Source organism: Saccostrea cucullata, unplaced genomic scaffold (genome assembly GCF_032062105.1).
Source record: "Saccostrea cucullata isolate Sc308-1 unplaced genomic scaffold, CSIRO_AGI_Scuc_v1 ctg53, whole genome shotgun sequence".
Taxonomy (NCBI): Eukaryota; Metazoa; Mollusca; class Bivalvia; order Ostreida; family Ostreidae; genus Saccostrea; species Saccostrea cuccullata.
In genome coordinates, this window is record NW_026936258.1 from 651,756 (window position 1) to 675,955 (window position 24,200).

The following is a 24,200-nucleotide window of genomic DNA, read 5'->3' on the forward strand; positions in this document are numbered from 1 at the left end:
TCTTGAATAACTTGTTGCAAGGTATATTTTAAGTTTCTCATGCAATCTGTTAACATCTTCAGTTTTAAACATTTAACATTTCCAACGATCAAAATTAATTTGAAATACCCTATTCATTCTGGATGCCAAATTTCATGAAAGATTCATACCAGGTATTACTAACAAAACCTCTTTTTTCAAAATATTAAGAGCAGTGAAGGAGAATGTTTAGGAGTACTGTACTACAATATATTCTATTGGTGTATATCAGACATGAGTACTAAAAATTATTTCAAAAACATTGAAATCACAAAATTTACAAAAATCAATAGCATTAAAATATGCAACATTGAATTTGCTGACAAAGTTATTGTATTTACCATAGAACTTGTGAAATGATGACTTTAAAGGAGACTGCTGAACAGATATTCCTGTATCATCAACCTCTTTGTCAATAACTTACCTCGTTTCAGAACGTTTCATACGTAGAGCATGTTATATATCGAATCAACTGGGAGATTTAAACTCCGTATGCAGGTAATGAAGGTACATGTATATTGCTGCATACAAGTACTCTGCAATTGATATTCAAGAAGATGCTTGAGTTTCTGAGATATCCATGGATATAAGTAGCGCCCTTTAGCAGACCTATTTTTATATGCCTTTATCTCGAAATATACAATGTATATACATTTATATCGACGAAGTATTTTCAATTAAAAATAATTACTTCCATTAGTATGTCCAGTCGATAACAAGAATATAAACAATCTTATTTAGAGTCATCATTTTGCAATTTTCTGGTCAATACATAAAATTCGTCTTGTCAGCAAATACAATATACATGTATTATTTAGTCATTTTCATACGAATTTTAAGGCCGTTATTTACACACTGAATTGTCTACGAGATTTTCCTTTTTTATCCCGAAGAAGCACACGGCTGGTGAAATAGACTTACAGGGGATGCTCACTGCTCCATGGCACCTGATCCTACAGTTGATGATTTAAGAGGTTTATGTTTTCTCGGCTCCCGATTTGTGTACTTTCAATGGATTGGACTTTTGAGCACGATAATAGTTTAAATATAATTATGTTTCATTGTAAATTGATAATAAAGTTTGTCGAAATGTGTCTAAATTGAAATAAAGGGTACGATAAGATTTTTTTCTTTTTAACGTAGTCTTTTTTTTAAAACGAATTGTTCTTCTTAGGCCCACAAAACAAGTCGGCTTTCAAAAGAACTTTGTAAACATGAAAATTCTAATAAATTGTTGGTATACTACAAGATATCTATATTGAGTAATTCATGTTTTTTTGTGATATCTGCTTAAGAGTACTTTTGACAGTTGTACAGAGCTTTCAAAATAACTTTGTAAACATGAAAATTCTAATAAATTGTTGGTATACTACAAGATATTTATAAATGTAAAAGTCGGGGTTTACTACCATTTTTTCACATTCTGCCGCAGCCTCCTTATATTCGGTGGAGGTTTGATCTTTATATTTGTCTGACCAGGGTTTTTCTACTTTAATGCTGCCCTCGAAAACAGTCTTTGGGATATCCTTCTGGTTTGAAGCTGGAACAAAACAGTATCCTTGATAAAACATTATCCTTGCTTAGTGATGTAACATCGTTTTAACAAATACGTGCATATCAAATTATTTCTACCAAACATTGAGTCCTGGCCCCAGGATTAGTAATTAAACAGTCGTAGACTTAAGCAATTTCAATCATCTGTAGAATATTCATACATTATGCATTGAAACACTAAATCTTCAGTGAAAGAGAACTTGGTATTGCACTTTTGAAACATACATTGTATTTACATTTTGGACTGATTCTTTTCAACATTTTTTTTCAAAAGAAATAGATTCTAGTTCAAGTTTAAAGAGATTTCATGATCCTGGGGCCTTAACTATTAACAGTACGAAGTTTCTCGTTGGTTTGCCAACAAGGAAAACTCGTGTGGGCAGACAGATTATGTTGGAAATATTCAATTATGTTTTTTAAAAATATAATTATGTATGAGAAATGGTAAAATATTTTTGAATTAACTGCTTTTTTTTCCCACAAGTCATAATTTAATGTATTTTACAATGTATATGTGCTTTAATCACAGGCACTTGGCTTTATAATCACAAAAAAACTTATAACGTAAAGCAATATAACTTTTTTTATATTTCATTAGGGTCATGCATTTGTATTTTTCAGACATGTTGCATTGTACATATATCCAAATTTTTCATAAAAAAGTACCGGTTGGTTGAAAAAATGTTCTGAAAAATTGAAAAACGTAGATTCCTTGGAGTCTATCAAATGACATAATTTTTTCTTCTTTTAAATCTAACCTTTGAAATGTCACTCTTCCTAATATTGATACCCTTAAATTCATTTCTACGCATTTTTAAAAAAACACCAACAATAACGGTACTCACATTGACTAGTTAAAAAAATCACAACTCCTACTCCAGTAGCTATTGCCACGAGAAATGCTATAGCAACCGTTGCCCAGACAGTTCGCGTCTTTTTGGCGGACCACGATCCAGATGTTTTTTGTCTGTGGAGACGCTCCCTTGACCCTCCATCCTCGCTGTGATAGGGGTTTCCTGCAGGCAGATACTTTGGGTTGAAGCCTAGGGCTGCATACCCCACTTTTTGAGGATATAATGGATTGTCATAATAATCTCTGGCTGGATATTGTCCGTATGATTCCTCTCCGTAATCATATCTATCCTGAAAGAAAGTGATTAAAAAAAATTAAGGATTCACAATGACAAGCTGATTTTCTTTCCCTTCTTTTTGTCTGTATTTACAAAAAAAATGTATTATAATAGTCTGCCTAAAATCAAAAGTCAAAAAATTTCATGTTTCTTATAATTCCTTAATCAAACATAATCGTAGAACATGATTTTGCCCCAAACACACTTTTAAAAATGATGAATTTGTTACCCTGGTTTATTTACTAAGAGATTTTAAATTCAATACAAAAAATTATGAGAATCTAATTGAGTATAAAACTGCGAAGAAGCAACTGGAATTTCTAAACTCACTTCTTAATTTTTCCAATCCAAACGAAAATTGGATATTTCCTATGCCGATTAATTTTTCATTTTCAAGACAGTTTTCTGTTACATATATATGTACTTGATGCAAACACTCAATTTTCACAATAATTTTAAATGTAAGTACCAGTGCACAAACAGTTGTTTATAGTAATGATGAAATGGATTAAGGAACTGAGAATGGAAGGTTTAAAACCCAAAGGAAACCAACACTGCCAGGAAGAATTTATAAACAAGCGACACGTAGATTAGATTTACTTTTACATAACAGATTTGAGTCTGGGCTCGTGTTCAGGAGAAAAGTGTTATAAAACAGGGATGGCACAAAAGAATAATCTGACCTGGCCCCAGGATAAACATCTTGTAATCATGTAATAGAATTTTGATTAAGCCAAGTAGGCAAAAAATTAAAATATTTTTTTCATTAGTGCTTTATAAAAGTTTGACTTAATAGTAAGTCTAAGTCTGATCCTGGGACTTGATGATTATTATTGTGAAGTTTGTTTTACTACTATACAAACCGAAAAAGGCAAATAAATTGATAAATAGAAAAAATACAATTATAAAAAAAAAAGTTTTGTAGAAAAATGAATAAAAAAATAAATGAATAACGAAAAAAATGATAAAAACCTTCATGTTCTTCACTGTTTCACTTTTAAATGAAGAATGTTTTAACTACAAATATGCACAATTATATTGTATTACTTTATGTACCAATCCTTTAATTATTTTTCATATATCCATTGATGTTGATCGATGGATCTTATCTACCCTCTGATTTTCCCCAAACCCTCTACGCACACGTAAATATTAAACAAGTATTCACAATAGGTATTAATATAAAATCCACTTGGGACTTCTCTGGGACTTTCTAAAAGAGATTTAAAATTTAATGCCTAACGCACTTTACGTAATAGTGCAGATATACAAATAACGGGGAACATAAATACGCCCATTTATTTCTGATACGATTTTGCGCAGTAATTCAAATTAATAAGTCAATTGAAAGATTTTAAAAAATATAAATATCCGCCTTTAGCTTTTTATTCGGAAATCAAAAAGACGAAAGAAATATTTTTAGGGTATCTTTAGCTTTTTAACATTTTGAAATATTTTGTTTTGCACTAAGGGCCATTCAAGATATATTTTAGCGTAAGATGAAATAAATCCCTTGGTTTACTTAATACTTAATACGACTATATTGGCTAAAACCAATGATGTTCTCGCAAATTAAATTAGTATTTGACATGCAGGTATACAACGGTCATAATTTACATTCATGTTGCCCATTTTGGATTCCTTTGCTACATGCTTGTAGTAAAATGCAACAGGGGAAATGCCTTAATTAAGAGATGTGTCAAATTTGTAATGTTTTGTGATTCTAAATTGCATCTGAAAGCCGTAAAAATAAATATAAATGTATTTTATGTTTGTAAAAGTGGCATTAAAATCAAAACATTTGAAGACAAATAAAAGTTTCCCGACAAGTAGCCCTTCCTCTTATAATTAATCAATTAATTAATTAATAATATTTAAAGTGAGATATATTTATTGAGAAAGAGTATAACTAATTGATATGATTTACTTTAATTTGTACTTTTCAAAAAGGAATCACAAATTTATAAAACGAGATATGGATCTATCGTATCAATATTTATCAATTGATCCCAGTAAACAGTAAAATATTGTAACTTACTCTCGAATACTATATTTCCAAAACTGATGCATTTTAATGTACACCACAAGTACAATACATTATATGAACCTCATTGATATTACATATTTTAATTCAAGTTAATGATTAATTGGATTATTAAAGAGGATCGTTTGCTTTAAATATACAGAACTTTCAAAATGTGTTTCATGCAACAAAAAAGTGCAAAGTATATCTAACTAATTATTTCTTAGAATCTGTGTTACTTTGTCATACAGTGTTTTGATTAGGCAGGTGATTTTTGATTTAAAATTTGATTAGAATGAAACATATGGAAAAAAGTAACAGTATTCAAGATCAAAAGTCCATAAAACAATATAAAATAGGAACAGAGCAAACACAGACATTCAAAACATCAGAGGTGGGATAAGTTGCCATGGGGGAGTGAGCATCCCCTGCCGACCGGTCATACCCGCCGTGTGCTCCTTGTCATGATCGGGATATAACGAAAAAATCCGTCGTCAATTCAGTGTAATAGACTAACAATTAGTATGAAAAACGTCAGTCAGCATTTGACTCAATGATGAATTGTATTTGCTGACAAGGTCATTGTATCGACCATAGAACTTACGAAACGATGATTTTCAACAAGACTGCTGATATACTTGTTTCATCAACTTGTTTGTCAATAATTTACCTCGTTTTAGAAATTGCTCATACGTAGAGCATACTCTTCTGTATAGAATCAACTGAGATATATAAATCTCGTATGCAGTTGATGAAGGTATAATTCATAAGTAAGGGAAGTTGACAATAGAAAAGTAAAGTTATCACGTTTATCATAGAGCTTGGTTGTTAGATTAACATTAACGTCTTTTCAAGTAAAACAATCAGTAGTGTTTAAAATCTTTTAATAATTACTTTTGATAATTATAAAGGAACAACAGATGTAGCAGGAATGTAAAAAATCACATAAAATATACAGACAAGACACTTTATATGTAGTACAATGCTGTTTAAGGTTATTTTTGCCGGCATGTGAAGTATTATCCTTCATATAAAAGATTTTAACTGATAAAATTTTCGTTTTTAAAATATACACGACTCGACATTTAATATCATTTTAAATGTTTTTATTGACAAACAAACGAGAAAACAGAATAGATTTGTCAATAAAATTCTTGAGAATGATTTTTTTAGTTTAAAAAATAAACTAGAATTTTGTCAGACATAAGCCTTGACAAAAGTATTTTGAGTTTACTTGTAAAATCCACCGGGGGTTCCCCCGAACTTTCTGAAAGGGATTGTGAATGATGTACATGAGTGAATTTCACACGGGTAGTTACACACCTAGTTTTATCCAAATTTGCAGTGTTTCAAAAAAAAATTAATAAAAACACGTTAGCAAACTTAAACGCGTTAAAAAAGTTTTTAAAAATTGAGATTATTGAATTTTGGCATATAAGAGGAGTTCCAAAAGAAAAAAAACAACACCTTAGCTGTCTTAAGGGATCATTCCAATTAATAATTTATTTCAATAACTCTTTAGGAAAATGTTTCATTAAAAGGAATTTTTATTACATGTATTTGCATATGAAAAAAAGTATTTTGAAACAGTTTGACCTTTAACCGAGTTGTTGGAGTGCATTTGGTTTCCTGATATTTTCCAGTTACTTCGAAACTTTAGGAGTGTTTTACTGGCAAACATCAATGTATTTAGTTTTTACCAATAAAATTTGAAGTACAATATAAAATATTAAGCGAAATACGAAAACTACTTATTCACACCTAAACAATAAAAACATGCATGTTTAAATGGATTTGAAGTATGTTTGTGCTACGAGCTTTGTCCATTAAATTTATCCTCGCGTTTGTTTTGTTGAAACTCCGAATTGAAATTTTTTTGGTTTTCCTATCTGTAAGCTATTGAAAAACTGCATTCTTGGGGGAATTGACAACATTTCAGGACTTCTATTAATTATATCTGGGATGCAGACTACGGTCCAAAAACAATGCAGTTGTTTTTGTTTTCTTCAATATTAATACATTCTCAGAAATACGTATTGTTCCATTATTTGGAGTTTAATTCATATCTAATTTTTTAAAATTATTCACACTTCGCTATGTATTCGTTTTTATTGACAGATTTAATTGTACTTTAAAAATAAATTAAACACACCAAGTAAGCCTTAATATTTTATTAAAGAAACGAAAAGTCAAATTTATATGTATCATTAAGTTTTTTTCGCCGAGTAGTATATCTCATTTATTAAATCAGTAAAAATGTAATTAGGGACCGTAGTTTGTTTACCATTTTTACGAAAATTGCATCGTTAAAAATGTTACTTTAAACCTATTTCCTATGTGAAAGGATGATGAAGATACACGCTTTCTTATTTTGTATGGAGTAAATATAAATATTAAATTTTATATTGACATGCATCATGTTTTTAATTGTCTTGTTCTCTTTATGCAATATCGTTTATGGCATTTTAAACGGCATAGACCTTTCTTGCTTGGTGAAAAAATAGAGAACTGTTGATGAACGTTTCTACCCTAGAAGCGCGCGTGGTCTGCCCTAGAGTTGCGAAGTAAGGAAATGATCCTTACATCGAGGGTTCGAATCCCACAGTGCCCCTGTTTTTGAATCCCCTGATACCGTATATGGATATAATTTTTTTTATTCAGATTATAAAAAATAACAAAGCAAAATTCATGAAAAACCATACACTTAAGATTGATTTTTACAATCATTTACCATGTTTTTTTTTCTACCTTTGTTTAACCATTACAAATAAAGTTTGTTGATCGTAAGTGAATACAAATGTTTCAACAGCAAAAGTGTCTAGGCACCAAAGGGAAGGGAAACCTGAAATGGTGCAGCAAGTTACATCACATTTTATTGTTTTAAGCAGCACTTAGATAGTTGTAGATAGAAATAACAAAAATGGCTTTTATAGAATGACAACTTTTTGAGTGACTTTCCGTACAAGTAAATTTTTTATAGTAAAAAAAAAAGGTCAATGACTTGGCTTTTCCATTTCCCGACCAAAAAGGCCTCATTGACAAACACATAGAAATTTAAAACAAGATTAAAGACCGACATTCAAAAATGTTGAAAAATGGTCGTTGACCTCTCAGTATTATATTTTAAAGATTGTAAGTATCCATCAAATCCACACAATGCAACACTCATTTAGATATATAATTATCTTTATCGGTGTTTTTATAGTGATTGTAAGTAAAATGGTCAGTTACTATGTTTGTTAATTCAAAACAATCATACACCTTTATTTGTTTTTAAATATAAATCTTACAATCTCTTTTTACAATTAATCAAATATTTTCCGATCTGTTTTTATTTTTCCCAGTTTAACAATTAACACAAACTATCAATAGAATATGTATGGATTTCAAAAAAAGAGTTTTTCTGCTTCATATTTGGATATTTTACTAGAAAAAGACAATAATGGATATCTAATAAGGCTGTTTGATAAAGGTGGTGACTTTTCAATCACCTCTTAATATTATGCAGCAAAATACCTTTATCATCTGCATACGAGGTTTATGTCTCTCAGGGGACATGATACGCAAAAACATTTTCTATACATGTATGTATAAACAATTTCTAAGATGAGGTAGGTATTGACAAACATGTTGATAACACATCATCATTTCGTTAGTTCTATGGTCGATACAACGACATTGTCAACAAATACAATGACCTTAAACGAGGCCGTTGATAGTATTGCTTCATCAACTTGTTTGTTCGATAACTAACCTCGTTTTAGAAATTGTTCATACGTAGAGCATGATCTTCCGTATCAAATCAACTGAGATATATGCACTCTGTATGTAGATGAAAAAGACACATGTGTATGCTGCATAAATAAGGGAAGTTGTAGATTGAAAAGTTAAAGTCATCACGTTTATTATAAAGCTTTGTTGTTAGACAACCATTAACGTTTTTTTAGTAAAAGATCCAAATATGAAACAGAAGTGTCAGACTCTTTCAAGCTCAAAGGAAATATATCATGTCGACATTAAAAAGGAAATAACTTGTTAAATGCCAATACGTCGTCGACACATATATATATCTTAATGTTCAGTTTGATCAAATTATGCTTCATATGAATAAAAAGATAGGTCTGCTAATAACGGGGCGCAACGGAGTAGATTGTTGTTTTATGGTACAGTTTAAGACATACATAAGTAGTACTTAAACAGGTCCTAGGATTGTGCCTAAACATACTTATGACCCTACTTAAATCGAAAACGTAGCAAGCTTTATGTTACGACCCCCTGGTCTTCAAAAACCACCTACATATTTTCAATCAGAAACTCAAGCATCTTTATAATATCAACTTAATAATTCAGTGGAAACATTGTTTTGCTCATACGAAAATCCATGACGATGAGCACTTTTATGGTTGTCCATGTGACACCCCTACCTTTAAATGTCAGTGTAACACCTCTACCTTTGGTTTAATTATAAAATTTTAAAAATTATTGGCATATATTTATATTCAATTTTGTTTTCAAGTCGTATTAAAAACAATGATAATAGATAGCCTTCAGATGTTTTGAATAATAAATGAATTAAAATTTGCCTGTCATTAATACATTTTAGTGAAATAATTATTTTTATGTAAATTACACTCTTTGAAGAAAAATATTTTCCAAACATACACAAAGAATCCCTAATGTTACATGAGTTTGACTTATATATTACTTATAATTACCCCTGTATGCTAAGATCTTGATTAATAGATTACAATTTATTTTTGGTGGTTAGAATCACGCATGACCGTCAATTTATCCTCTAAAGCAACTGTATAATTCCATCAAGGAATAGTTATAAAACATATCAACGCATTTTTCCCCCTCTCTCAATGCCTTATTCAAGATAAATGCATATGCAACAACTAATTTTAAAAAAAGCAAACCAAGAAAACAGAAAATAATAAAAAAAAAATATATAAATAAATGAAATAAAGCAATCCACAACTCTTTTAGAAATGTCCATCAAAAATACTTGTACATGTACAAGTTATAATAATTGAAAGGAAAGGGTAACAAAAACTTGATGGATAAATACTATCTGTCAATTTTTAGGCATTTAGCAAAATAAAATAATTGAAACAAGATCTTTTATTTTTTAAAGCTTTTTTTTTATTTTTGAGAAAAAAAATTCCAATATTCACATGCACTTATGGAATGCTACTTCCTGGTTTGAAACTATTAACTATCGTCATAGCTTATTTTAATGTGATAGAATTTAAAGGGCCCGGTATTTTGACGTCGTAAAGGGACCGAGAGGCACTAGATAGGATTTTGATGTTTTACATATTGACTAAGCTTGCACCTGCTCTTTAGAAATGTTGCCTTAAGCATGCGCCAAACGTGCAAGTTATATGTTGTCTAAATGTGGTTTTTGCTATGCGTTCAGATGTATTACGGTAACGGTGTGTAAATTTCTGTTACTTAATTTTGCTATTTCCAAGCATTCCAGAATTGTGTTTGGATTTAAATTTTGTCATTTGTTTTCCCAGCAACCAAGAAAACTTTCTTCACTTCTTTATGCAGTTCTCCTCCATTTCCATCATTTCTTGTTTGAAATCTTTAATTGTTAAGAAATTAAAAGCAACTGAATAATCTGCCCGTCTAAACACCCGAGTGCATAATGTGCATTTTCCATTGTAAATGGGCGTTGTTAATGTGTTATTGCATTTAGATCTAGAGGAGTTGTGTTCAGAATTCTGTTTGATCCTAGCTCAGTATTAACTGCCATTCGATACCTTTTTACTAATTATGGTGAATTCGAAAGACTTCAGAAATAAACGTCTACGTGACACATACATGTAGGTCAGTGAGCAGCGAAGGTTATTCTTTGTGCTAACGTCTACCGTGAATCGGTTTTTAAGATCTCACCCGAAAGACACTTGTTGACTTTCACATCTAGCCCTTTGCGAAGGAACATTCACTATGTTTATGTCTTAGCTTTGACGCGACACTCGAACGTCTGTTTGTTTGTATCGAGAACTTTCACTCATATGGAGACTACAACTTGCCGGTGGAGAACTGCAAATTTTGTCCTATACTCGGCACTTAGGGCCATTGAGCATTTGGGAATCTTTTTCGGGACCTCGGTTTATACGGTTTCATCCGAAGGACCAGTCTCCACATCCTACAGTAGGATTCAAACCTGCGGCCCACTAATCAACAAGGATAATAATCAACGATTCTATAAAATGTTTTGTCCATAGCCAAAACCTCTGAACTCGGAAAATTCAAATGCTCAAATAATTTCAAATGCAGTAACTTAGGAAAATATGAAATGTTTACGCTTTGCACAAAAATTTTCCACGATGAATAAAAGAACTGCATTTTATATATTTATATAACAAAGTTAGTTTACTGCATCCTTAAAAAATGGAACTCTATTATTTTCATATTTTTTATTCAAAATGAACAAAATTATTTTGTTACAAATCTTTCTTCAGTTGCTCTTCACCGTACATACAATAACAATGAAGGTGTTATTTAAAAGATATTAGAGATTCTCATTTACAATACCTATTAATTGATTCTTTGGATACCATGACTGGATATATCCCAATAATTCCAATCTTAATTCTATTTATCGATTCCTTGTGTTTTGATTGGACGAGAACAAATTCAAGAAAAAGTTTACACATCGATGAATTTTTCAACCAGAACTACTTTATTGACTGTTGTAAAAACAATGAAAACAGATACTTCTAGTCCGTTTTAGCTAAATTATGATTACAAGAAACTTATAAAAAATGAATTAATGAATGAAAAGGAGATAAACAGGACTGACAGACGGGAATATTATGTTTATGTCATTGTCGGATCACGAGTGTGAAATATTTTGAAATCGCTGATCATGCTGTCATTTTCTGTGTTCCATATCAACTCAGTTGGTATCGTAATGTGATAGGGAAAAAAACGTACCTCAGACTCTTGCCTTTTCAGCATCAAATGCGTAAATCTTTGAACGAACCAGAGCAAATCGAGGACGTCGTCGGTCTTCAACTTTCGTCATGACGTCAACATGGCTAAATGATAAATTACGAATTATTTTGGAGAATTAATTCGCGTATTCACGATATTTGTTGACTTAAACAACATTCAATGAGTTTTTATAAGTTTAATTTATAGATTGTTTTGACAAATAAAGTTGGATTTTATCAATATTCATCTTGTATACGTTTCTTTGCGGCATAAAGTATTCCTACGCCGTACAAAATAACGGATTGTATGGCGGCCTCAAAGAGAAATAATTTTAACAATTAAAAAAATTCGTAATATTGGAATTATAAGAATTAAATAATCTTTTTTGACAATTATCGATGAAAAAAGTGCCTTTTTACTCACAAACTTAACATAAAAGTGCTTCGCACTTTTATTCAGTTTGTGAGTAAAAAGGCAGAGTTTACACATCGATAAATTCTGAAAAAAGAACGTTTAATCCTATAGTGAACTCCAAATAAAATACACGATAGAGTCTGTCACATCTATCTAGTATTTGTATGTTTTACTAACTATGAAACATGTGGAGATAACGAACAATGTTCGAACTCAAAATTCCATCAAACATCACAAAAACGAGCGGATCAGGTGCCATGGAGGAGTGAGCATTCCTTGCCGCCCGGTCACATCCGCCGTGTGTTCCTTGTCATGTTCGAAAAAAGGAAAAAAAATCCTGGACAGCTTAATGCGTAAATAATGGCCTAACAATCAGAATGAAAAAGTCAGTCAGCATATGACTAAATGATAAATTACCGGTATATTTGCTGACCAGGTCAATAGAAGAGTGAGCATCATTTGCCGACCGATCATACTCGCCGCGTGCTCCTTGTCATGTTAAAAAAAAGAAAGGAAAAAACCCTGGACAACTCAGTATGTAAATAATGCCCTGACAATTAGTATGAAAAAAGTCAGTCAGCATTTGACTTAATGATAAATTGCATAAGCTAATCAGGTGCATTAATAAAGGAGTGTCTGTGAGCATCCCCGCCGACCGGTCACACCCGCTGTGTACTCTTTATCATGATCGGGAAATATCGGAAAAATCCGTCGACAATTCAGTGTGTATTTAATGGACCTTTCAATCAGTATGAAAAAAAAAATCAGTAAATCAGCATTTGAACGAGCGGATCAGGTGCCATGGAGGAGTGAGCATTCCTTGCCGCCCGATCACATCCGCCGTGTGTTCCTTGTCATGCTCGAAAAAAGGAAAAAAAATCCTGGACAGCTTAATGCGTAAATAATGGCCTAACAATCAGAATGAAAAAGTCAGACAGCATATGACTAAATGATAAATTACCGGTATATTTGCTGACCAGGTCAGTAGAAGAGTGAGCATCATTTGCCGACCGATCATACTCGCCGCGTGCTCCTTGTCATGTTAAAAAAAAGAAAGGAAAAAACCCTGGACAACTCAGTATGTAAATAATGCCCTGACAATTAGTATGAAAAAAGTCAGTCAGCATTTGACTTAATGATAAATTGCATAAGCTAATCAGGTGCAGTAATAAAGGAGTGTCTGTGAGCATCCCCGCCGACCGGTCACACCCGATGTGTACTCTTTATCATGATCGGGAAATATCGGAAAAATCCGTCGACAATTCAGTGTGTATATAATGGACCTTTCAATCAGTATGAAAAAAAAAATCAGTAAATCAGCATTTGACGTAATGATAAAATGTATCTGCTGAGGTCATTTATCTGGAAAGATGACCTAAACGAGACTGCTGATATTCTTGATTCATCAACTTGTTTGTCAATAATTTACCTCATTTTAGAAGTTGTTCATATGTAGAACAAGCTCTTCCGCATCGAATCAACTGATCCGCATTCATATAACAAAAGAATATTGCTGCAAAAGGGAATTTGACGATTGAAAAGTTAAAGTCATCACGTTTATCATAAAGCTTTGTTGTTAGGTATCCATTTAGGTTTTTTGTATTAAAAGATCCAAATATGAAAAAGATTTGTCAGAATCTATGAGTTATTTTATTTCAACATCACCGGGATATATCCTATCGACAAGAGAATGGAAATAACTATTGTTTACTGACAATTTGTCGATGATATATATAAATGTCCAGTTGAAGGCCAGAGCGAGTGTGTTTTTCTTGCATTTCAAAAAAATGAACAAAATCTGCTTCATATGAATAAAAAATACTTCTGCTTATAGCTGGGCGCAATCGATACCCATGGGAAATTCCAATAGCTTGTTGGAAGATCTGGTCTCCAAAAACCACATAGATTTTGTCAATCAGAAGATAGAGCATCTTTTTAATATCATCTCAAGAGAACTTATGTGTACAATTAGAATCTTTTTACCAAAGTAAATTGTAAATGACAAACGAATGATATAAATGATAATGACCAATTAATAACTAAACTTTTTTATTAACAGGAAGACTCCAGGTTTGTCATCGACAAAGTCCTTGTTTACAGCAATGCTCTATCGTCACCTACACGTGGTGTTTATGGTCCCAAACTGATACGATACATTAAAAAAAAGGTACTAACAGTTGTCCTTGTAAAAGATTACACATTCCTGCAGAGTTTCCTACGAGGACTTTTTATGAAGATAATTGAAATACGCATTTAATCAAATCAATATAATTTAGATCGCAACATTTTCTCATGAAATAAGTACAAAACTGTCTCTTTTATATTAGGAAAGAAGTATTCAGTTAACCATTTTTCAGCAAAGACAATTCGAATATATGAAGAAACTTTCCTTTATTTTAGGAAACAATGCCACCTTTACCCTTTTTTGTCACGAAAGTATGAACTTAAAGTCTTCTTTACATATAGCACACCCTTTTGTTCAAACATCTAAACAATAAAATATGTTCAAACCATATCACATAAATCCAACAGTTTTAGTTGTTAATAAAACTGTTAAATTTCCCTATGCATACCTTTATCCAAGCTTTAAAAAATCATTCAGCTTAAAATATCCATGAGAAAATAAAAAGAAAGCATTTGCCATGAAATTCTGTATTTAGATTCAAAACAAAAATATTGTGTATGAAGTGTTAACCTAAGTATGAAATGTTACTTTTGTACATTTGCAATAAGATTCCATTACAATTCAGTTCCCGTTTTTTATCCAACTCAGGTTCTTACACATTTTATTTTAATTATTATAAATTCTAGGGACATGTGGAGATAATATTAATTATTTAACGCTGATTTATGAAATGGGAAGTGTATCTAGTAAGGTCAGGCGAGACGTACCTCAATATCTGTTTTGTATATCTTCGTGATGTATGAAAAATAATCAAAATTAAAATTACATTCTGAGTTCTAAACCAGTTTCTCAACTCTAAAAAGTTTGATATTGGAAAATTATTTTTTTCCCAAAAGGATGATATAAACTACCCTCTGGTAACTTGCACAGATGCCTGGTAATGTACCTCAATTTTCGGTGAGTAAACATGTTTAAGTAGCAATACTTTACTGACAAAATCTTGGAAAAATTATATATTATAAAGGAACGTATCGCCTGTCCTTAGTGAAGATTAAGGGGAAAACAATTGAACACGCTAGCTGAGGATAGCACTGCATGTAGTAGTAGTGATAGGTAAGAATAAGAAAAAAAATAGATGTTAAGTAATCTGAAAATTGAATATCTCTTGAATGTTTATTGAATACACTATAAAAAAAGAATGAATGTAGGCAAATAATTACTAGATTTATTTTATATATTTTATATAATTCCATACATATCGGGTTAAAATCCGCATCAGAGTATCATCTCTCTTCTCCCCTCTTCTCTCTCTCTCCACCAGAGAATAAATTTGACTGTTTGCCACCTTAAGAAAGACTTTTGATTTCTTAAAATTACCGTGTAATCGTTTTAAAACTCTTTTTCTATCAAAAAGCAGTAAAAAACATTTTTATAGTTTTTGAGACATTAAACACGGCATATAAATAAATATAAATTTTATTACTGAATTTCTTCAAAAGTGTATCTAAATATGTAAAAATCCCTTTAAAAAAATCCCTGAATCGAGATGAAATAAAATCTTTTCTGATGGCATGGACTGAAATTCCATTTAACAAATGCCCTCATCAAATGACGGGTAAATTATGGGGCATTCACTTACACAGCAGGACACTGTGGAGGGGAAAAGAACATAACACGGCCAGTCCTCAGTAACCTATTCCGTATAATTACACGTCCTGTGCCCTACTCTCTGTAAAATATTTATGTATTTTGCTGCTTTCTTTGGGACATTTATGTGTGTGTTCTAAATATCTCGACGACATTTTTTTTCTGTCGGTAAACGGTTTGCCAGGACTAAAAAAATCAATATGATGAAATTGATTAATAAAGCAGACATTGTTAATAATACTTTGTCCCTTACCTTTCGATGTCTGTGTACATCCATCGTTTTATGTTTTCTTCAGCAATTCAATCCATTATAAAGATAATGTTGCGCAATGTTTAAATTGGTTCCGTTTCTTTCACCTTGCTTGAGGAAAAAGGACTCGAAAATAAACCTATATAGAAGAATCTGTCAAATAGACCGGGTAATTCACAAGCGCACTGATGCAAATCAAGCCACCCGAAGTTTAAATACACAATGCAAAAAATTCAGCGATCTTCGCATTTATTTATTCTCTAAAACCGATTTCCCGATACATACATAATAAAAACCTATGTAAAACTAACGCAAAATTGATAAATAATAAAAAAAAACAAAAAACAATAGATAGATAAATAAATCAAGAAAAAATAATAAATAAATCAATGAAAAATAAATAAAGTAAAAAATAAATAAAGGTATCTTCTGCAAACTTTGTTAAGGAATATGTAAACTTCTATAATCATAAAAAAGTAAGAGAAACTAAATCAGGAAATGTCATTTTTAATCAAACATTATTTTTTTTTCTATATTACCTACCTCTTCTACTTTCTCTCACAATCTAATAATGAATACAAGATACTTCCGGTTTTACGCCTGGAATAGCTGTTTGTGAGAACCGTCAGCGAATGAAAAAAAATAATTTTGCAGAAAATATTCAATATTTCAATGTCAAATAGTTAATTAATTCAAAAACTAAAATACTTTCAATGATGCCATATACACAGTAATAAGAAGCATACCATATTTTATGCAACGCATGTATAATAATCCAAAACATGAAATGTATCCTTACAAACATTAAGTAAATGTAATTGTACACCTTTATTATTTTTTTTTTACTATTATTATTTTTGCAAAAAGTGAAGCAACTGTTTGAAATTTTATTGAATGTAGTAAATTTTGTTTATGCTTCTATTTAAAAATGCATAAGGGGATCTACAATCACTAATAAATTTATCACACTTTTAAGAAATTGCTTCCTTTAAAGGCTTTTAGGAGCATATTATAGCTCGACTATCTTTTTCCTACCTTAGAGGAAAGATCCTCACTTTTCGTTGGCAGAGATAGTGTTGATGGTATGCGCCTTTATTTTTCTCTAAATCATTCTGTTGTATCAATGAAAACACTCTCTGACAAAATCTAAACAATCTTTTTTATGATATGCGTTAAACATAAACACTTGCTACAAGGAAAACGATCTTAATCCTTGCTTTTAAAATTCATTCGCAAGTGGATCACTTAATTTACAGTATACAGATATTTCAAATAAGTACAAAATCCCACGGAAATAAATCTTAAATGTTAGAGAATACATTTGCTATAATAATTGTCAACAATTTGAACGATTCTTCAAAGGTGGTTATTATTGAATGAATAATGAAAGTAAGAACTCCTACAAACGATTTTAAAAAAATGTATAAAAAGTTTGCTTTTTTAAAATTTTCAATCAATTTCATTTCTAAATACCTTTTTAAAATTTACATGATAACTTCTTTGTTCGGAAGAATTGTGAGCTTATTTGGCAATATCTGTGTATGTGCTTTATATGTATTTCACCATCTTAATTTATGACTGATGTAGCAATGTACGATCATCCAACAACACCAAAGATTTCCTTTATTCCTACACAAATGATTGTCTTGTAATACCCCCTTAGTCGTGCCTAGTATTCTGGTTTTCTTTCACAATTTATCATACATTAGAAGTACTGTTAGCATTCACCTATTTCTCCAACTTATTTTAAGGTGTTGAAGGTTAATACGTCTAACTTTCTGTGTTTGACCTTGATCACTGTCATTGTGTTTAATCGTCATCACGTCGATCTCAGCTACTCTGACTGAAGACTGATCAGACTGTCTTGTTTCCTCCGAAAATGCAACCCTCATTCTGCGCTCAATGTCGACAGTTCATGTACAATTAAAGTCGAAATCAGTTGTATTTCGGCAAATTAATGTCAGATGATACGTTTCTCAATCATATATAATTTTTCCAAGATTTTGTCATTGAATTATAGCTACTTTAATATGTTTAGTCACAAAAATTGAGGTACCATACCAGGCATAATTTGTGAAAGATAGCAGAGGGTAGTGTTTCTTATATAACCCTTTAGGGAAAAAAACGTATTTTTCAAAAATCAATGTTTTAATGTTTCAAATTTTTTTAAAGACGACTAGAAACTGGTTATTAAATCAAAATATAATAAAATTTTGAATATCTTCCACACATTACAAACATATACAAAACAGAGGAACCTATATATTGTCTGACCTTGGTAGAGGCACTCATACCCCTGTGTAAGGTATACGTGTAATCAAGCACGTTGTAGTTAGAGTGTAACTTTTAAATCTATAATTTCGCAATAAACTTTTTCCGGAGCAAACAACATTTTGAAAAGAATTTCATATTATCTCTTTATGTTCATTGTTAAATATACAGATTTATTTAAAAATCAATTGTTGAGAAAAAAAACCCCCATAAACATGCTCTGGAACTTCACATCTCTAATTAACCAATTAGGACAATACATCAGTCATACAAACATAAGTAAAAAACACATAGAACGAAATGTGATTCTCACAATTGCATTGTATATAAATATATCATGTTAGATTTCTTGCAGAAGGGCCGTTGCAGGTATAAACTTTACAGCTTTGTATGTCAGTATTAAATTTCATAGATGGCCTAAAAACCCAATGAAACATTTTGTTAAACATGTATTCTTTATTTTGCTTACAGAGACGGACATTCAGTTACTTGTATACAGTGGATGATTGTACAAAATCTGTTCTGAAGAAATGAAATGTCAACCCCGAATGCAAAATTAATGCATGTATGACAATATTTTACGAAGAAGTACGGAGCTATGTGGCGGCTTATACGCCAATGTTTTAAAGTAAATCAATTTTTTGTGGAAAAATCTTGTGTAATTACTACGCATTAAAGATAAAGAAGAGTAATCAAGCCAAAATTCCGTCTAAACAATACAACGTGGAAGCAAAGCAAACATGTACAGACCTCTTAAAAACTTCAGAGGTTGCATAGGGTACAATGGAGGAGAGAGCATCCCCTGTCGACCAGTCAAAACTACATATATATAAATTCGATTTATTGATTTGACAGATATAATCTAAGGTTTTTTCAACATGTCTTTCAATATTTGCATTTTCAGTGTAGCTATTTTAAATATTTGTCGATCAAATAATTTGCATTCTATATTACAAGCATCATAGCTATATTTAGATATGTATAAAAAGTAATGCGTAAAGGCCACACCTGACGAAGTATGTTTGCATAAAACTTTTAACCTGATTAAAATAATAACAAGTTTCCCCCAAAATATTTATAAGACGTACAAATAGTAAGAAAGGCAAAAATAATATGAACATTGACGTAAAGGACCTATATTAGAGTAATATTGTGGGGAATGATTACCAATAAAAAGTACTGAAGTTAAAAAGCTATATTTAATGTGAATACCGATATTATAATATTTTAATGTAATTTTATTATTGCTCTAAGTCGGATATTATCACCACTGATAGTGCATAAAATAAAGCAGATAAAATTACACAAATTCATTTATTAAAAAGCCTTTTTTCAGTATAAATAAAATTGAATTGGGTCTTATTTACAAATTGATAACGATAAAACGTACATAATAAGCAAACGCAGAATTATTCACAAACCTCTAAATGAAAAGTGAAAGTATCTTGCTGGCCCTATTAAACATTTTTCAGATCGACGACATTTTCTCAACTAATTATATTCCTACATTGATTCGATACATTCATTTCAAGTCGTAATAAAAGATACCGTTACTAGAAAAACACCTTTATGATTACCTAATGAAACTATGATAAACATGATGACTTAAATTTTTTTGTATCCCAAACTTCCCTTACTAATGTAACAATAAAGCATTATCATCTGTCTAAGGAGTTTATTGTTCTTAAGTTAAGTGTCGACTGTTCTATACAGTATTTCTTCAATTTAGGTACATGTATGCACTTTAAACGATGCTTTCATGTATTACCGATCTTGTTTTGTCTTTTATAATGTCCTCGTGCCCTTTAGCATCGTTTAGCTTTTTCGCATACTTGTTATTATTCTGAACATGTAAACAGCAGTGATTTAGCAAATAAAACGCAAAATTCACATTGGGAGTGGTGCACACACTTTTTAAGTATAAATTCTAAAAATAACTATGATGCTTGTTAAATGGCATAGCTAAATGCAAAATATGGTATTAAAAGAAAGACATGGCATATAAATGTTCGACATCCCCCTGAAATTTGCAGAGTAATTAAATATACAAAACCAAGTATATAACAAACCAAGTAAAAGACCCTGACATCCCCTAGAAAAATCAGCCCCTTCTGGATAACGCGGATCTATGTGAAATTGATTCGAGTGTCATGAAGCTTTAAAAGTCAACGCACCATCCCCCACTACAGCCACCACAAAATCGGGTTTTCACGTTTGAGAAATGAGTTTTTTGCTTGTATCTTTCTGGATTTGAAATTTTTTTTTAAAGTGAGTGACCCCTCCCTGGATCCGCGCCTGATCAGTGCAATTCAATTAAATCGGTCGAACATAATCTGTGATGAAATTACAGCACCAAACCACCAAATCACTGACCATTTAGAAATATTCAACTTTACCACTTTAAAGTCCAGGAAATTGTCACGTTTAAGCTACATGACCACGGTGTAGATAGCTATCAAAGTGCTTTTAATTTTTAAAATATTTTAATGGTTTTTTGTAGGGGCGATCTATCCGGAAGCTGTGTAATTCTAAATTTTCTAGAACGTCTTTAACGTTTAACAATAACTAAAGTTGCGCCTTTTTGGATTATTTTTAAGAAAATCCCCATTTGCACAATTACTACTTAAATCTTTACATAAACATTAACTTGAATTCCTTTTGAAAAGGATAACAACAACAACAACAACAAAAACCACCATACTACAGAAAATGAAATTCCAATTCTGACAAGTCGAATTGTTGAGTCTTTGTCAAAAAAAACGCTATCGTATTACAAGGTTGTAAAATAGGAGTGTTTTAAACACAGCTATTTTGCAAATGACCAATGTCAAGGTAAATAAACATGTATTTATTAGAAAAAGCAACTGTTAATGAGGTCATAAAACCTAGATTTAGTTATATAGGCGTAGAAATATTTGTACATATGTATAATTCTTAAAAAAGTCACATCTTTTTGTAATATTTCAATTTTTTGAGTTTTTAAGAAAAGTCGAACAAACTGTGATTTAGTGTCTCCGAGAAGTTGTGTAAATTAAATCAACTGTGAATTCTCAATATCTTCAAAGACGTTCTAGAAAATTTAGAATTATACAGCTGATCAAATTAAAATGAAAAAAAAGATTTTGACACTCAGTGAAACCATTACAAACTCTCTTCTATGTAAATTCATTCCACTTTCTCCTTATGGTGTCCATGTTTCACAGCTTATTCGATACTCGAGAGCTTGCTTTAAATAATCTCGATGGATGATACCACTGTATGGAGGATTTTATTTCTCATCCCATCCAAGATGAAAAAGGCGAAGATAACGAACAATCAATTTCAAAAAATCCTTGCTCAATACAAATCTGAGAGGAATGCATAACCTTGGACCCACGATTCAATGGTCCTTTTCACAAAAAAAAAACTTACGACAACAACAAATATTTTCACATTCCTCAAAAAGTATCCAAGCTGTAGTAGGACATCTAAAAATCCTATACATGTATTTCCATCAATTTAAGTAAATATTAAACTTGGTAAAAATCTGGCACCTTATCTCACCTCCGATGTTTTGGAGGTCCGTGTTTGCTCCGCTCCTATTTCGTATTGTTTAATGGACATTTGTACTTGAATACTGTTCGTTATTTCCATATACTGCATTAAGAAAAATTGAATACATTTGTTAAAAATCATTACAAAGATTTTTTGTGAAAAGAGTTCTTACAGTTGCACTCAAAAATAAAAAGAATCTTGCACAGTATGCTGTATTTAAGAATAGAAGAAACAATGGTAGAGAAGTTACAATGGACTTTGCAGAAAGTTCCTTTTGAATGACTTTCAAAAAAATAAGTAAATAAATAAAAATTAAACGAGTCAAAATTTTTATTTAGGAAAATAACTTTCCTCGACTAGATGAACAAATGTAAGATTGACTCCTTAAACTGAATACGACGTTATTGCAAGATAGCACCGTAAACCTGTGGAAACCAAAGCGTGGGAAGCCTTATGCAGTTGATATTCTAATGATATAATAATTTCAGAGAAACAGGGAAACCAAAATTGGTTCAAATTTTTAACCACTATCGATAACCAACAACTTCATATTTGTTCAATAAGTAGTACAAAATAGGCGACGAAATATTGTTTGCAGGCAAGAAGGTCATTTGAGGGTCGATCAGGCAAATGTTCAGTTTACAAATTATAATAATGAGTGGTTCATTTGTTTTGTCTTACGTAGATGGAGAATCATTTTTTTTTAAAGAAAAACGAACCCATAAAAAGGCTTGCCTACTGATTAACTGTTAAGCAGACTAAGCTACAAATAGTGTACATGTATAGGCTGAGAATTTGCGACAAGACCAAAAATATGGTAATTACACATTAGAAATTGTATTTCTAACAGTGATTGGTTCAGTTATTTGCTAAACCTTCACTTCATCTAAATAGAATACTGTAAATTCCTAAATACACACGTGGAATTAATTATCGCTTAATTTCGCGAGAAGCACCACTCGCGAAATAAAATTATTCGCTTTTATTTTTACGGAGCTAAAAACAATGTTCAATCTCTGAATGAACCGTCCATTCGCGAATTATCATTCTCGCGATTTGACATTGAAGAGGCCGTTCGCAATAATAAGTACTCGCGAAAAATAAGGAATCTACAGTACTTTTAAAATACGTCTGTCATGCATCTGAAACTGTATCTTGTTCCTGTAGTTAAAATTATGGTCAAGCTCTCTTCGTTTTTTTTCCAAAAAGACATAATGACACAAAAAGAATTCTCTTTTACAAAGTACAAGTCATTGTGTCCTTTCAATTTTTCTCAACTTTTTTTAAAAAATGAATTCCCAACTTAAAGCTATAAATTTGATGATTATACCATCTCAACCTGGCATTAATAATATCAGGTAACCAGGTAAATTCTAGGTTTTGTATTCCTAATCTTAAAACATTTATGGAAATAACACATTAGAAAACTTTTTGAAATGGAACTGGATTTATACAAGGAACGCCGATGAATATACAGCACGTACATACATTGTTTTGTAAGATTAACTGTGATACCATAGATGCTTTTGAAAGTTAAAATCAAATATATATTTTTTACAATTTAAGCACATGATGTTTTTGATTGAGTGTATGGAATTATATATTTTAATGAAAGATCCAGGCACAAGGCCTTCTGATTGACGTGTAGATGGTCATCAGTTCAAAGTCTGACCATTACTGTAAAAAAAAAGTTCTAAGAACTTTCATTACCTTTACTACCTTTACTTTCAAAAAATCGACTATAAAGGGTTTTTATAAATGAAATCTTAAACAAAAGGTGTAGGTCGTAATTAGGCATTTATTCATACATTCCCTATTAGATGTTTTGGAGAGTTTACTTGTTACTACGTGTTCCATTTTAACATTGATTTTTTTCTTTAAATAATAAAAGGAATTTGGCAAAAATAATTATATCTGTTCAATATAATATAAATACCCTTTTTACATTTTTACATAACAGACAGCATTCAAGTTCAAAAGTCCATTCAGACAACACTGATCAGAGGCATGTTCAACAGAGCGAGCGTTTGCCAACATTTCTTTTTGAGGTCTTAGTGATTTTGGGGAGAGCTCGCTTAACGTTTGCTCTGTTGAACGGGCCTCAGGAGTAAACTAAACACGGACCTCTTAAACATCAGAGGTGTGACCATGTGTCACGGAGGAGTATAAGCACTTCCTGTCGACTGGTTGCAAACTTCGTGTGTTTTTTTTCATGATCGAAAAATAATAAAGCAATCTGTAGACAATTCACTGTGTAAATAGTTGCCTAATGATTAGTATGAA

General features: G+C 31.3%; 1 protein-coding gene across 1 annotated transcript in view; it reads right to left on the reverse strand.

Annotated features, from left to right (window-relative positions):
* The window catches only part of LOC134245112 (MAM and LDL-receptor class A domain-containing protein 2-like), a 169,439-nt gene extending 153,163 nt beyond the window's left edge, over positions 1–16,276 (reverse strand). The window contains exons 1-3 of the mRNA XM_062727371.1: positions 16,116–16,276; positions 2,418–2,715; positions 1,428–1,558 (exon numbers count right to left, since the gene is read on the reverse strand). Coding sequence (XP_062583355.1) covers positions 1,428–1,558; positions 2,418–2,715; positions 16,116–16,139 — 453 coding nt within the window. The 5' untranslated portion in view covers positions 16,140–16,276. The remainder of the gene's footprint in view (positions 1–1,427; positions 1,559–2,417; positions 2,716–16,115) is intronic.
* Positions 16,277–24,200: the final 7,924 nt, after the last annotated feature.